The 16,006-nt window shown below is 45.6% G+C and overlaps 1 protein-coding gene across 1 annotated transcript in view; it reads left to right on the top strand.

Moving 5' to 3' along the window:
• Nucleotides 1–793: 793 nt before the first annotated feature.
• SGCZ (sarcoglycan zeta) overlaps nt 794–16,006 on the top strand; it is a 668,548-nt gene continuing 653,335 nt past the window's right edge. Inside the window, exon 1 of the mRNA XM_063135185.1 lies at nt 794–879. Within this exon, the coding sequence (XP_062991255.1) occupies nt 841–879 (39 nt within the window). The 5' untranslated portion in view covers nt 794–840. The remainder of the gene's footprint in view (nt 880–16,006) is intronic.

Below are 16,006 nucleotides of genomic sequence, written 5' to 3'. Positions count from 1 at the left end.
AGCGCTCGTCGTCGCCTCCGCCGCCGTCGCTGAGGGCGCTCGGGCTGGGGAGCAGGGGGTGGACCGGGGAGGCGCTGTCGGCTCGCCCGGGTGGACAGCATGCAGGCGAGCGCCGGGCGGTGCTTTCCCCCGACGCTGCCGCTCGCTCCAGTTCGAAGATCGCTCGCGATTTTGCTGCATTGATGCCGTCCGGGGAGGGAGCCCGAGACGCCGCCGCCGCCGCCGCCGCCGCCGCTGCTTTTTTGCCTTAGGATGCAGCTCTCTGCCGGGTGCTGAAGCGCCTCTCAGCCCGGGAGGAAGAAGAAACCACACAGAGAGGAAAGGAGCTCGCGCGGAGTGGATTTCGCTCTCCTCCTCTTCCTCTCCGTCCCCCCTTTCCAGTTTTCATCGCTACAGGACAGGATTTGGCAGGGAAGATCACCTGTCGCTTGAATCGTGAAGGGAGACCTTAAAAAAAAGAAAGAGGGGAGGAAAGTGGGGAGGAAAGAACCGAAGGGCTGGGGAGTGTATGTCACTCCCTTCTGAAGATAGCTGTATATTTTTCTTTTTCTTTTTTGGTCTCTTTCTTTGCTGGTTTGGAACCCACCGTGGCGCGTTTCCCGGAGAATGAAATTAACCAGAGCAGCCCGGATTTGGAGGACAAGGCTGAATTTACGCTGCTGGAAACTGAGAGCCTAGAATATATGTGCATAGATATATTTTTGGGGTAAAAAAAAAAAGAAAGAAAGAGAGCAATTGACACAACTTCTAGAGTGGGCTTCCCCCCTCCCCCCTCTTTTCTTCTTCTTCTTCTCCACCTCTTCTTCCACCTTTCCTCCTCGTGTCGTTCAATTTCGGTCTATGGAAAGATCAAGCAATCTGGACATTGAGGAGCTCAAGGTACGTGATCGCCTCTCGGGCTGTGTTCACATAGAGGGGTGTGTGTGTGTGTTATATACCCTCTCTCTCGCTTCCTTCTTTCGCTCTGCCCGAAGGAGTTGGAGGCGCTTTCAGCTGCCGGTGAGCGAGGATTGGGAAAGGGTGGGAATACAGGCGCGCAGCTCAGTCCGCCGGCCCCTACAGGATGAGAAGAAGGGAGGAGAGGAGGAGGAGGAGGGGGGAGTGGGAGTGGGGAGAGGAGCAGCAGCAGGAGGAGGAGGAGGAGGAGGAGAGGAGGAGGAAGAGAAAGAGCGCTGGAGAGATGAGCTTGCATACAAGCCGCCGGGCTGCGCTTCTCCTCTCTTTCCCTGCTGTGCCTTAATCATAATGACCATAACGATCACGGCGCGATCCCGCTCGTCAGTTCCATCAGCACTTCGGACAGCGCACAGCGGGTCTTCCACTCAAGACCCTGAAGGCGGATTCCCTCCACCTCTGCCACAACACTTGCTGCTGCTTTTTCTTCTTCCCTTCCAGCAGAACTTCCTTCTCAAAGCTCTCTCTCCCCCCCCCCCCCACCACCCGCCTACCCTTCTGTAAAGCCGTACAACATATCTTTCTCTCCGCCTTCCGAAGATTTCGGGGTCCTGCTTGCCCTGTGAGGCTGCTTTACTTGCGGGAGTCCTGCTCCCTGGGGTTCCCGCTGGGGGAACCGGCTCGTTCAAAAGTCCGTTCCCCTCTCTTAACCCGCACATATGGTCTCCAGGTTCCAAAGGTCCAGCATCCACAAGGCATTTAAGCCAAGGCACGGGGGATTTTCCCGCGATGTGCACACCGCCAAACCTTTCAAGTGGAGGGCCGGTCAAACTTGCATTTGGGTCGAGGAGTGGAGGATTTTTTTTTAAAAAAAACACACACACCAAAAAACCCAAAAGCACAAAACTTCCTCATCAGATTTCTCCTTCTTTTTGGCCCCCTCCTTCTTAAGAAGCATGCTTGAGAGCTTGGGGCATGCGCGATGAAGATGCTGCTCCCCCCCCCCGCTCCGCCTTCACTTGCTGGTTTAGAACCTGTTCCCTGCAAAAGGGGGGGGGAGGGTTCATGGGGGAGCCAAGAAGCAGGCAGTAAAATCAGGAGAGGGCATCCGAGCAAGCCCTGGCAATGGCAAATGAAGGGAAACGGTGGGTGGGTGGTAGAAGGAGAGAGAAGACCACAGGAAAACCAAAGCCAGAGATGAAACAGAAGTGTGTGTATGGAGCGGGGGGGGGGGGTGAGGAATTGCTATAAAATAATGCAAATATAAGGTGCCGGAGGAGGACAAGAGAGTGGGGAATGTGGTCCAGGGAAAATAAAGGATGGGGAGACTTTTAATTTTTGTATACATAAAAATTGCTGCACAGCGAATTAAATAATATGTTTTGCATGAAAAGTAGTCAGAGGAAAAAAATGTTGGTCCACTGCCTTCCATTTATCAAACCGTTATAAAAGAATTGTATTTTCCTTCCTTTTTATATTTCTTTATTTTGAAGAGGTATTTTGTTCTTCCAAATACTGAGGTATTGCTGGGAGCTTTGGTAGTTGTTGCCGTTTGCTTCTTCCATATCTAGTCAGTGCAGTGACTTGTTTTTGGTGGGTTCAGGATGCATTTCTCTGCATAAACTTTTGCAGCTTGATCCTTTTACTCAGAAGTACACCCCACAGAGCTCACTGGGACCTGTTTAAAAAGAAAGGGTGTCTAAGTCCTAAGCCTAACTGTAAAAGATGGGTGGAAATCACTTGCTGAATGTAGAGAGATTAAAAACACATGCAGTTTTTAATGCCAGCTCCATGACGAGAAGGATTTCTTAGACACTGGCCAGGCTGCTCAAAACAGATTCAAGTCTGGTACAGTCCTCTTGCAGTCTGTCCTCTTCACATGGCTTAATGAATAAAGTTTCAATAGAGGACAGCGTAAGTACTGTGCCTCCCAGCAGGGGAATTGATTCCCCCCATCAGTTCTGTGAAAACCCTAAACTCTGCTACATCTTACAGGGGCTGCCATTGCTGGCACAGCCGTTGACCCTGTATGTGGGCTCTCTGCAGACCGGAGTTTGAGGAAGAGGGAGATGTGTTCCCATTAATCTTCTGGTGAGCAGCTCTGCAATTAAGGCCACTCTTGCAGAGGTTGCGATACAGTGGGCGACCTTGACAGCAGCTGTCTGGATGAAAGGGGACTCCCAATGCTCACTCTTTTCTTTTCTTTTCTTTTCTTTCTTTCTTTCTTTCTTTCTGTTTTTGTCTTGGGTACCTTTGAGAAAGCACATCAGCCTTTTTAAAGGCGAACTTTATCCTTGCACAAAAGTGAGAGGGATAGGAGCGAACAGCCTAGACCTGCCTTCTGTCAGCTTGAAGTCAAACACAGCTTCATTTCCTCTTTGGGACATGACCAAGAAGGACTTCTTTGGTGGGTCCGAGGTACTTATGTCGTGCATCTCTGTGATGTGCACACAATGGGGTTCAAGATGGCCTGTTCATAGGTCAGACAGTTAGGACTACGGACCCAGTGCAGGACAGGGAAACTGGCATGGATGGCTCCCCACTGTTCTTTGGTAGTCTTTGATCAGATGGTACTCAGCACTGTTCCACAAGTACCTTTTCCAGAACTCTCCCTCTCTCCTCCCAATCCCCAATACTTTTAAATATAGTTAACGCTTTTGAGGTCTGGCTTACTGCATTCTATTCATGACCCATAGGGGGTGAAGTGTATGTAAGATAACTTTTTATTTTAGCAAGGCTAAGACATGGCTAGTGATCATTTGGCTGTATATATTTTTTAGATATATTAAGAGTATATTCTGTATTGATGACTATCTTTAATTTTTGCTATCATCTTTGAAACTAAGCTGTAGGATGACCTAAAAATTCAAGGAACACTTGTAAGCCAAACAATCCAGTTGATCCCTTGAATGCCTACTGCTGGATATTTGTCTTTGAAAGACGTTTGTCTTTCTCAGGTGCATTCTCTTTCTACTAAGCTTCTTTTGTGTCATCCCAGTGCTGTGATGCCAACTTAAAGTTTTTTCTAATACTAGCATGATTCTGTGACTTCTGCACATACAGTTTTGGGCATGCTACAATAGATGTGCAGAGAGCGTGTGATGACAAGATATTTGAGCTACCGCTGCATGACTAAAGAGAATTAGCAAGGAACAGTGAAAAATAAGTCTGGAAGTGCCCCAAAGCTGGAAAGGAGTAAACACAGGTCTTCTTTCACTGATGACATTTAAATTTAAGGCTCCTTTTTTATTATTGCTGCCGCTATTGCTTATATTAGTTTATGAAACACCATGTTTTTAAATCGTGCTACTCAGCAAATTATAGTAGTACAACTAATACTAAAAATAACTACAGTAGTAGTAGTAGTAGTTAGTAGCACCAGAGGACTGAAGATGAAAAACATGCTGTACTATTGAGTTCATGGAAGTGATGACTTCCGTTTTGTGGAGTCTACTTTTTGTTTACCAGACCCCTCATGGTCCATGGATATATTTTACAACAGGGTGGGGCAGCTGTGGCACCCAGATGTTGTTGGACACCAAGTCCTATAAGCCTTAGCAGCAGGGCCAATGTAGGGGTGTGCACTCTGCCCTGGAATTATCTGGTAACTGCAAACAGCTGCAGAGCATTCGATCTTCCAGAGCAGAGATTGGCTGCTTCCAAACCCATTAATTAATATCAGAGTGGAGACGTGCCCAATTGGAGCTTCTTAAGTCACTGGAATTATCCTGCTGTTTCTCCCTCTCTCTCTCTCTCTCTCTCTCTCTCTCTCTCTCTGTGTGTGTGTGTGTGTGTGTTTGTTTGTTTAAATTGAATATCTCCATATTTGGAAGATGTTGAGTGGGGTGGGGGTAGCTTTGATATTGACACCTGTGGCTAACCAATTAGGACTAGCTACAGTGTTGTCCCTGACCATGTTCTCCTCAATCGCAGTGTTTGGGGGAGTGGGAAACACTAACTGGCTGCTGATTCTGGCTGTGGGGGGTGAGTGAGAGACGGAGCGCATTTCTGCTTGGACCCATAGAAGTCAATCATCCACATTTCCACAGTGTGAAAGTGCTGCTGGGCTGGCAGGCTGGCATGGTGAGTTAAAAAGCTTCTACACCTGAGTCAGGCACAGGCAGGCTCTTTGTTTCAGTGGCTGGGATTCCAGTACAGGGGGTTGGGGCACTGCCTCCAATAAATCTGGAGGGCACCAGGTTGGAGAAGACTGGAGTGGGATTTTTTTTAAAAAAAATCCAAAAAAATTAAGGTGTGAATATCTGATTCAAACTTCTCATGGCTAAAGCCCACCTTAAGTGCTATCAGATTGCCATGTTTCATCTCTTTATCTACAAAAAAATATGCAGATGTAAGCATTTTCTCTTAATTTCTATTTAAAATTTTCTAAAAATCAAAGCATCAACCAATCTGATTCAACCTTGGCCATGCTAAAGCCCTCCTTAAGAGCTATCACTGTGCTAAGTTTTATCTTTTTATCTTTAAAAATGAGAGAGCTGTAAGCATTTCTGTTAATACCAGTTACCCAAATACTGAACAATTATTCGACCGGTAATTCAATGAGGGTGCCACAATTATTTTTTAAATCATCCAATCACTTATTTGTAGTGAAAAAGAAGTCCAGCTTATCATGAAAGATGGATTCTGGCTTTCAAAAGAATGCTTGGATCAAAATCCCGACTAAGAGAGCAATCCTAATCACTGCTAAAAATGAGCTGAGGCTGGTTAGAAATGGGGTGGAAACATCACTCTGCCATTGAGGTGGCACATGAGGCTCTCCCAGTATACCTGCAGAAAGCTCTGGGTGTGGGGGGAAGGAGTACTTCCAGTTATCTCACCTGGACCAATTAGGGCACTCTAGGACTGAGAGAATGCTTGGATCAGCCAGTTCCAAGGCCCTCTTGCTTCCCTGGTACCGCCCTCCTTCCCACTGGGTCGGGCCTCTGAACTAGGACAGCCTGAAGCTGGTGTAATTATTTCATGTCCCATAGGAGGAGAAAGGCAAAAAAGATCTGCAAGTTAAAAACAACAACACAAACCCACCGACCCATCCCCCACAACAACCACAGCAAGCCAGAAATCTCATGAAACAGTGGGTCATCTCCCACTCACCCTGATTGCTCTGTAACTTACTAATAGCATGAATACATTTCCATCCCAAATTCTGCTCTCTTGTTTTCAAGGACAGTTTGGTTAGGATGACCTATTAGTGTCCTCCCAGTTCCCCTGCCAAATTATATCAAGGTGTGGTCACAGTGTTGCTTACAGTTTCACTCGCATGTCTAGTAGTCCTTCGAAGAGCAAACTTGAGACTAAAGCAAAAACAAGGCCACTGAGAAACAAGATGGAACTCTCCTCGGCATTCTCAGGGGGAATCCTAAGGTTTACAGAAATACCAAAACAAAACAAACACAAGGGGAGAGCAAACAAATCCCACCCATCTCAGTGAGTACTGAGCATGGTGAGTAGCCACCGGATATTGAGTCAGTTGGAAAACAAGAATGGAAAACTGGATGGAGGTGGTGGCTGACCATGGGCAGTATCCAATGGTGACATTCCTCAAACTCAGATAGCATTAGTGGAACTCTACTGAACTTTTTCATTGCACAGGTGCTTGTTCAATACACTTGCACAACCATGCTTATGGAAAATGACTTATTTGGATTCTCTGCTTGAACATTGTTCAGAACCCAGTTTCTGCTAGTGCAATGCCATTTGTGCTAGCAGAATGACACAGTTGGATAACGCCCATAACCCTGACAAGGAGCAGAGGGTGGATAAACTGCAACACTTTGTTACGCATCCCCTTCTTTATCTAATCCCCATCTCATGCATATTCTGGAAAAGACAACAATGCATCCCTGCCAATTTGCCTCTTGAAGAGATCAAGTAGCACATTCATTTGTCATTCCCCAGGATCAATGACCTCATACTATCTGAGCTCATATCCTCCATATACCCGAAGTCTTTAATGCTAGGTAATGCTGCATTACTAAAGCGTTGCTCATCCATGAAGAGGGCAGATTGTTCTGTGTCTAGAGCAGGGGTGGGCAAACATTAAGCTTGTGAGATTTTTTTTTTACAGGAAACCTGTGATCCCCCAACCAGAGCAAAGTGCAAAATAGGAACATGGACAATACACCAAGAATTAAAAATAGAGTGCCTCTGAGTACATGAATCATAGAACCATAGAATAGCAGAGTTGGAAGGGGCCTACAAGGCCATCGAGTCCAACCCCCTGCTCAATGCAGGAATCCACCGTAAAGCATCCCCGACAGATGGTTCTCCAGCTGCCTCTTGAAGGCCTCTAGTGTGGGAGAGCCCACAACCTCCCTAGGTAACTGAATCCATTGTCGTACTGCTCTAACAGTCAGGAAGTTTTTCCTGATGTCCAGCTGGAATCTGGCTTCCTTTAACTTGAGTCCATTATTCCATGTCCTGCACTCTGGGAGGATCGAGAAGAGATCCTGGCCCTCCTCTATGTGACAACCTTTTAAGTATTTGAAGAGTGCTACCATGTCTCCCCTCAATCTTCTCTTCTCCAGGCTAAACATGCCCAGTTCTTTCAGTCTCTCTTCATAGGGCTTTGTTTCCAGACCCCTGATCATCCTAGTTGCCCTCCTCTAAACACGCTCCAGCTTGTCTGCGTCCTTCTTGAATTGTGGAGCCCAGAACTGGACGCAATACTCTAGATGAGGCCTAACCAAGGCCGAATAGAGAGGAACCAGTACCTCACGTGATTTGGAAGCTATACTTCTATTAATGCAGCCCAAAATAGCATTTGCCTTTCTTGCAGCCATATCGCACTGTTGGCTCATATTCAGCTTGTGATCTACAACAATTCCAAGATCCTTCTCGTTTGTAGTATTGCTGAGCCAAGTATCCCCCATCTTGTAACTGTGCATTTGGTTTCTATTTCCTAAATGTAGAACTTGGCATTTATCCCTATTAAATTTCATCCTGTTGTTTTCAGCCCAGCACTCCAGCCTATCAAGATCACTTTGAAGTTTGTTTCAGTCTTCCAGGGTATTAGCTATCCCACCCAATTTTGTGTCATCTGCAACTTTGATAAGCATTCCCTGCACCTCCTCGTCCAAATCATTAATAAAAATGTTGAAGAGCACTGGGCTCAGGAGTGAGCCCTGCGGTACCCCACTCGTTGCCTCTCACCAGTTTGAGAAGGTTCCATTGATAAATACTCTATGAGTCCAATTCTGTAGCCAACTGTGAATCCACCTAATAGTTGTTCCATCTAGCCCACTTTTAGCTAGTTTGTTAATCAGAATATCATGGGGCACTTTGTCAAAAGCTTTGCTGAAGTCAAGATATATGACGTCCACAGCATTCCCATGGTCCACAAGGGAGGTTACCTTATCAAAAAATGAGATCAAATTTGTCTGACAGGACTTGTTCTTGACAAATCCATGCTCAACCCAGAACAAAAATCCACTATTGGATTATTCTTCCAAGTTTTCTTTGTTTCAACAGCATAATTTGGGCCATTGCTAGAAGAGGGTTTAGCCTGGGCTGAAACCCGGGCTCACCTCTGTGCGTGCAGATGACGCACAAGGGATCCCAGGGTTAGGCCAGGCTAAACCCTCCCTTGACGTGGGATAACTGGATCCACTTTTGGCCTAGTTTTTCTGCAGCCCCAGGCTGAGCCCGGGGCTGCGGAAAGTCTAGCAGGTTCCATGGCTTTTCCCATCTATGCGGCTTATTCGCGAGTAGCCGGGAGAAGCCGTGCTTTGCCCGTTGGGCCGGGGGCAAGGGAATCACGGGGAGGAGAGAGGGGGCCGGGGGCAAGCGGGGGTGAGTGGACGGGCGGGCAAGCGGGCAAGCGGGGGGTGAGTGGACAGGCGAGCGAGCGGGCAAGTGGGGGGGCGAGTGGACGGGTGAGCGAGTGGGTGAGTGGGGGGTGAGCAGATGGGCAATCGAGCAGGCAAGCGTGGGGAGTGGACTGGCGAGCGGGGGAGCATCAGACATTGGGGGAAATTGGGGGCAGGGGGAGCGGGGAACCCTTTATTTTATTTTATTTTAAAAAGCCTTACCTTCTCGTTGGTGCGCTCCTGGACACATGGCCCTTTAATTAAAAAAAATGGCTGATGTGATGGGTTTTTCCCTTACTCCGTTGCGTGTTATGTCTAGCTAGGGGCGACGGCCCACGCTAGCTGAAGCGCGGTGTCGCCCCTACTCCCCACCGGATTACCAGGTAGGTCTAGCAAGGCCCTTGGTGTGTAGCAGGTAGGCTTTTAGTTGTTCCTATTGGTAGGAAATTGCCGATCCTTGCCAATCTCCTGCCGATTACCCTGACATTTGCCAGTTGAGCCAGATCTTTCTTCTGCCTTCCCCTGGTCTACAGAATAGGGCAGACCCCCCACCCCCACTATTGGCTATAAGAATATTGGCTATCCCTGGTTGCTGATTGCCCAGAGCAAAGTCCTTCTCCCCTGATATGGTTCTGTGATGCAGATTGGGAGACTCTGCAATAGGAGCTGCCATCTAATTTTCTGGGTAGTTTGGCATTAGGCTCTTCATTGGCTCAGAGCATTATACATTTTCATTTGTAAGCATAAAGCTTATGTTAAGCCATTTTCCAAGTCCATTTAAAAAATCAGAGTTTCATTAAGCAGTTAGCCACATAGGAAATGGTAATAAAACCCACTCCTGGGTGTCTCTTTGAATGTATGTTTTGATAATTTCAAAGGTTCTGGGTGCATTTGAAAGGTCACTTGATACAAAACTGAAAAGTAACAAGGGGAGGTGTGTTTCATCTTGCTAGTTTGTGCACGAATTTATGATGAAACACATCCGAAGTGAAATGAGAGAGAGAGGGAGAGGGCCTTGCTAGACCTACCTGATAATCCAGAGGAGAGGAGGGGAGATCTCGTGTTAGGAATAATGCGAGATCTCGCCATAATTCAGACGGGAGCCGCAACAAGCTCTGGAGGAGAGCTGTTGCAGCCGCCATTTTTTATTTTTAAAGAGGCAGCAGGAGCCAGGAAAGGTAAGTAGTTTTTTTAAAGTCTCCTTCTCTCCCCCCCGACCCCATTCTCCTTCTCCCACCCGCCCCACCCGCGATGTCTGATTCCCCCCCAATGTCCCCCAGCCCCATTCTCCATCTCCCGCCCGTCCCCACCCACGATGTCCTATCCCACACCCAATGTCTCCCACCCGCAATTCTCCCCCCATGTCCTCAGCCTCTGTTTCCCGCCCCCCGATGTCCCCGGCCTTCGTTTCCCTCACCCCCATGTCCCTGGCCTCCGTTTCCCGCCCCCCGATGTCCCTGGCCTCTGTTTCTTGCCCCCCCATGTCCCCGGCCTGTGATGGCCTCCGTTGCCGAGTCCCCAGCCTGTGATGCCCGGCCGGGGGATATGGCAGCGCCGGGCATCAGAGGCCGGGGACTTGGTGGCAGAGGCCAACACAGGTCGGGGACATGGTGGGGTGGCGGGAAACAGAGGCTGGGGACTCGGTGGCGGCGGGAGCGCTGCAGCCCATCTGCCGCTTTTCCTGGCTACTCATGCGTAAGTGCGGTAGCCAAGAAAAGCGGCAGACCGGTCCACACGCGTGTGGTCCCGGCCTCAGCCCAACCTGAGGCCGGGAACGCAGGAAGAACCGTGCTACAGGTGGTTCTGGTTAGCGCGGTTCCAGGGCAGCTGGAGCCCTGGCTGAGGCCAGGATCCCCTGTGTGTCATTTGGATGCACAGGGACGAGCACAGGCCTCGCACCGCGCTAACCCCTGGTCTTGCAAGGCCCAGAGAGAGAGAGAGAGAGGGAGAGGGAGAGTTCATCCAGAGATTTGGGGGCTTTTGTGCTTTTGGTTTGATCTCCCAGCTTCTGTTTCCAATTCATATATAAACTTAATTCACAAATCTGTGGTATTTTGTTTCAAAGGAGCACTGCCTTCAAAATTAACTAAGGCTGCAACTATACTCAGTTTTCTGGAAGTGAACTCAGTAAAGCTTACTCTTGAAAACACGCGTATAAAATTGTGCTGTTAGGCTGTATTCCTAGACTCATTTACATTGAACGTAGTGGAATTTATTTCTGAGTAAACATGCACAAGACTGTGCTTCATATTAGGTTTATCTTCCCTGACTCTTTCCAGTGTAACCTTTTGGTTTAGGATTTTAAAGCTAAGAACGTAAGAAGTGCCATGTTGAACCAGACCAAAGGTCTATCTAGGCCAGTATTCTGTACATACAGTGGCCAATCAGCTGCCTGTAGGAAACCTTCAAGTAGGACATGAGTGCAATTGCACCGTTCTGCTCACGTTCCCAGCAACTGCCTATGAATTTGGACATAATATATAGACATCACGACCAGTAGCCATTGAAAGCCTTATCCTTCATGAATTTGGCTAATCCAGTTTTAAAGCCATCCACGTCGGTAGCCATTACTACATCTTGTGATAGTTCAACCATGTTCTGTGTGAAGAAACACTTCTTCTTTTCTGTCCTGAATCTCCCATCCTTTACCTTCATAGGATGTCCCCAGATTCTAGTATTATGAGAGACTTTTTATTTATTTATTTATTTATTTATTACATTTTTATACCGCCCAATAGCCGAAGCTCTCTGGACAGTTCACAAAAATTAAAACCATGAAGAGCATAAAAACAACCAACAAATTTAAAACACACGTACAAAATACAATATAAAAAGCACAACCAGAATAAAACCACACAGCAAAAATTAATATAGGTTAAAATATGAGATTAAAGCAGCAAAGTTTAAATTTAAGTTAAATTAGGTATTAAAATACTGAGAAAATAGAAAGGTCTTCAGCTGGCGATGGAAAGAAAACAATGTAGGTGCCAAGCAAACCTCTCTGGGGAGCTCGTTCCACAACTGGGGTGCCACAGCAGAGAAAGCCCTCCTCCTAGTAGCCACCTGCCTCACTTCCTTAAGAAATAGATATCCCTGTCTCCACTTTCTCCACACTGTTCCTAATTTTGCACACTTCTCCCATGTCTCCCAGTACTCACCATTTTCCTAAGCTAAACAGTTCCAGAGGTTGTAACCTTTCCTCATGAGAAACTTGTTTCAGCACTTTAATAATTTTGTTTGCCTTTTTCTGCACCATTTCCAGGTCTTCAATAGCCTTGTCCTCCCAAGATCTCTGCCCACAATTTCTGCTCTTATTGAAGACAGACCAAAACAACTCATTCACCTTCTCTGCAATTTCCTTATCCTCTTTTAGTATTCCTTTAACTCTACTGGCAATTTGTAACAATGCACAACTTTATTACTGGTCATAAGGCATGTCAGTTAAGGCATCAACCTTAGCTTTCAATTTCCTGCTATGTGAAACTTGAGCCAACATGAGATAACTCTTTTCTTAAATAGGTTTGATAGCTGAATTTCCCTGGTTTTTAAAAAGGAAATTTATTAATACAGTTCTTATCAACAAAAACAAAAAACAAGTCATTAACTGAATAAATGTGTCCAAATGAATAAATATGTCCCCGTATGTTTAGAATAGTCTACTTCTGAGTAAGACTGCACAGGATTCCAGCATAGCTTTTTTCCTTCTCCTCCTTCTCATGGTTAGAGTGATTCCCTCAACCTTCAAAATTACCTCACTCTTATTTTAGTTGACAGTTTTCTGCTACTGTAGCCTCACTGCCAGAATGCTAACAGAAACACTAGACTTCCTCTCAAAACACTGGTGTACTGGCAGCATTCTAGCTTCAGAGTGAAACTGAGCATGTCGAACAAAACATTGGCAGCAGATATTGATTGATTGATTCGCTTTCTAACCTCCCCCTTTCTACCCGTTGCTGCCATTCGCTTTCATAGGCTGGGAAAAACAACAACAACTTGATAACTTTTTAAACCGCTACTCAGAATTTCACCAAACCAATGAAGGGCACATCTCCTTGACAATCCTGGATAAAGTACATCAGCAGTTTGCCCCACAATTTGAAAGAAATGTATGATATGCTGAGCCAGAGTTTGGAGGTAAAAAAGTACATAAGTGTCAATTTTCAGGACTTTTTAACTTGCTATATCTGTGGCAATTTGTGTTGGATCAGTTTGAAATTTTGCACTGCTGTAGAATTCATCAGGTAGATTATGGCTGCCAGTTTCATCTTTATAAGCAGTATAATTTTGAGGCTTATAATGTGGCAATCTTTTTTTCTTTTTTCTTGCAAATCACCTTTATTAAAGTGGCACTCCCAAGCCCTTCAATCAATGGGACTAATAAAATGTATTTAGCTTTGGTTGGATCATGGTCAGCAATTGTAGGTGCAGCAGGATGATTATAAGGTGTGAAGGCATAACAAATCCATATTATCAAATGCACATTCTGTGATTTGAAATATGATCTGCTTTTTAATGTTATGTTTATATGCTTTAATTCACTGCTGATTTTGAACATCTTATCTATTGACATAAAGATAGCATGTTTTGGTTCTGAAAGGGATAGAAGAGAAGCTTTCACATTTGAAGCATATACATTTTATTCCTGTGAGTCATACTGACACTGCATATATTACTATAGATTTTTTTCATTTGCCATTTCCATTTTTTAAAATATGCAACACTTACAGCATCTTTTATTTCCATTTCTCTCCCATTTGCAATCACTGAAATATGTCTACAGTTCTCAGATGGCAGGTCACTGTGTTTTATGGGGTGTGTAAAGAATCATCCTGACATTTCCCCCCCCCCCCCCAGATGAACATGCTATGCGAATATATAAAAATCAGTAGCTATTATTAGCTTGATGTAATTAACAACACTGGTACAAGAAAGCAGTTCTACCTGCAAATGACAATTCTAAGAAGGAATATCAAATATGCATTTTTGTAGATTCCCGAGATGCTGGTTTTATTTTTTGGTGATTCATTTGAAGTCTCAAAGCCCATATATTAATGGTTCATTGCTTGTTTTCAAGGAGTGCTACTGAGAAAGCACCCCTAAAAAAGACGTAGGGGAAAGCACAGTAAAAACTACAGGGCACTTAAGTACCATTGATTTCAGCAAGTGTCATCCTATGCACACTTACTACTGTGTTATTGTTATTGTTAAATGTAGGTTTACATCCAGCAACTGCTGAGAGCAGAGCTGTAATATCAACTTCTGGAATCTGCTGAGCTGATAATGATGGATAACCAGTCAGCAGTTTCGCCTCTTGAAAAGTCTCAGGGAAAGGTTCCTGGGTTCTGCTGCCAAGTCCATGGTATGAGACCCCAGGTGTATTATAGGAACACCAGCATTCCCCTCTTAGCAGCACCAGCAAAACATATACATGTCCAGGCCAAGCTGAATAAAAAGCAATTAAAAAGAAGCAACAGCCACAGCTCTGGAATCATTGGCTGGTTTGATGTGTTTTAAACCATTTTAACATACTTGCAAATCTCTTGGTCCAGTTTTCAGTTTCCAGAGGAAATGTGGCTGTATCGTTAAGAGTGACAGATTACAAAGTCAGCCACAGATGGAGAGTTTTGTACACTCTTCTGGCACATAGTAGATGGATGATATTTATTTAAGAAGTACAGCATCTGGCATAAGGAGTGTTAAAGAGGGAGCCACAAGAGCCCTCTACCAAGCAGACTTAGAGCTTCTTCAGATGGGGGGGAAAGAAGACGAGCAGCTTCCTCGTTCTTCAGACACTGAAGAAAAAGGAAGTAAACAAAGACCACATGATTCATTCAGTGGGTGTGTTTTTCTGTGCTGCTTTTCCTGCACACAGCAGGAAATGGTGGCATGTATGACTACAGGGAGAAAAAAATCAGATTTTCCTGAGTCCCTTTTTTTTTGAGATGGGAAAATTATCAGGAGTGGGAGGCGAATGTCATCATGAATAGGACCCACACAAATCCATGAGTGCACTCCACACCAGAAAGATCTGGTAACTGTGAACATCTGTGGAGCATTTGATCTTCCAGAGTGGAGATTGGCCACTTCCAAACCCACCGGATAATTTCAGAGTGGAGGCGTGCCCAATCGGAGCTTCTAACTTCTCCAAAATTATCTGACTGTTTTTCAGGCATCAGTGGTGTGTGTGTGTGTGTGTGTGTGTGTGTGTGTGAATTGAATAACTCCATATTTGGAAGACGCTGAGTAGGGTGAGGGGTAGCTTTGTGGCTAACCAATTAGGAATTGCCACAGTGCTGTCCATGACCATGTTCTCCTCCAATCACAGTGTTCGGAGGAGTGGGAAACACTAACTGGGTGTGGAGTGGGGGAAGGGAGAGGGAGCGCATTTCTGCTCACACTTATAGAAGTCTATCATCCACAGTGTGAAAGTGCTGCTGGGCTGGCTGGTATCATGAGTGAGTATGCTTCTACACCTGAGTCAGACAGGCTCTTTACCTCAGTTAAAACTATTCCTCCTTTTGGCTTACTGGGCTTCCAGTGCAGGGGAGAGAGCTCAGTCCAATAGATCTGGAGGGCACCAAGTTGGAGAAGACTGGAGTAGAAACTCCTACCAGCAGCAGTGAAGCTTTGCATCAACAAAGTAAAGGATAAAAGCTCCCTCCATAAATGTGCAGGGGTGGATTAGTGTGTGTGTGTGTGTGTGTGTGTGTGTGTGTGTGTGTCTGTCTGTCTGTCTGTCTGTCTGTCTGTCTGTCTTTTTAAAGGGGATAATGGTTTGAGGGGGCAATTTAAAAATTCCTAAAAAATCAAAGCATGAATGAATCTGCTACAAACTGGCATGCCTGAAGCCCTACTTTAGAGCTGTCACCATGCCAAGTTTCATCTCCTTATCTTTAAAAATAAGGGAGTTGTAAGCATTTGATTAACTTACATTGATTTGAGTGATTATCCAAAAACAGGCAGTTCTCCAATGGGTAATCTGACAGGGTGGAGTAAGGGGAGCCGCTCTGTCATTGGTACAGAGAATTGCCTCAATGGAGCTCTAGCTTGAATTTCAAGTTGGAGAAGACCCATTTTGCACACCCGTAGTGCCCAGGAATGAGCATGTTATAAAACACTCATCTGATGACGCTATTAGAAACCGAGTTCACCGTTTCACATCACAGAGATGAACAAATACACTTGGAATGATTTTTTTTAACAAAACAAAACCAAGTCAAGCAGGCTTGGTGTGGTGTAGGAGGATTTTTGATGTGCAAAACTTAGTAGGTGGCATTATTTCTGTT

The sequence above is a fragment of the Elgaria multicarinata genome, chromosome 10, assembly GCF_023053635.1.
Source record: "Elgaria multicarinata webbii isolate HBS135686 ecotype San Diego chromosome 10, rElgMul1.1.pri, whole genome shotgun sequence".
Lineage (NCBI taxonomy): Eukaryota > Metazoa > Chordata > Lepidosauria > Squamata > Anguidae > Elgaria > Elgaria multicarinata.
This window is presented reverse-complemented; position numbering and strand designations above follow the sequence as displayed.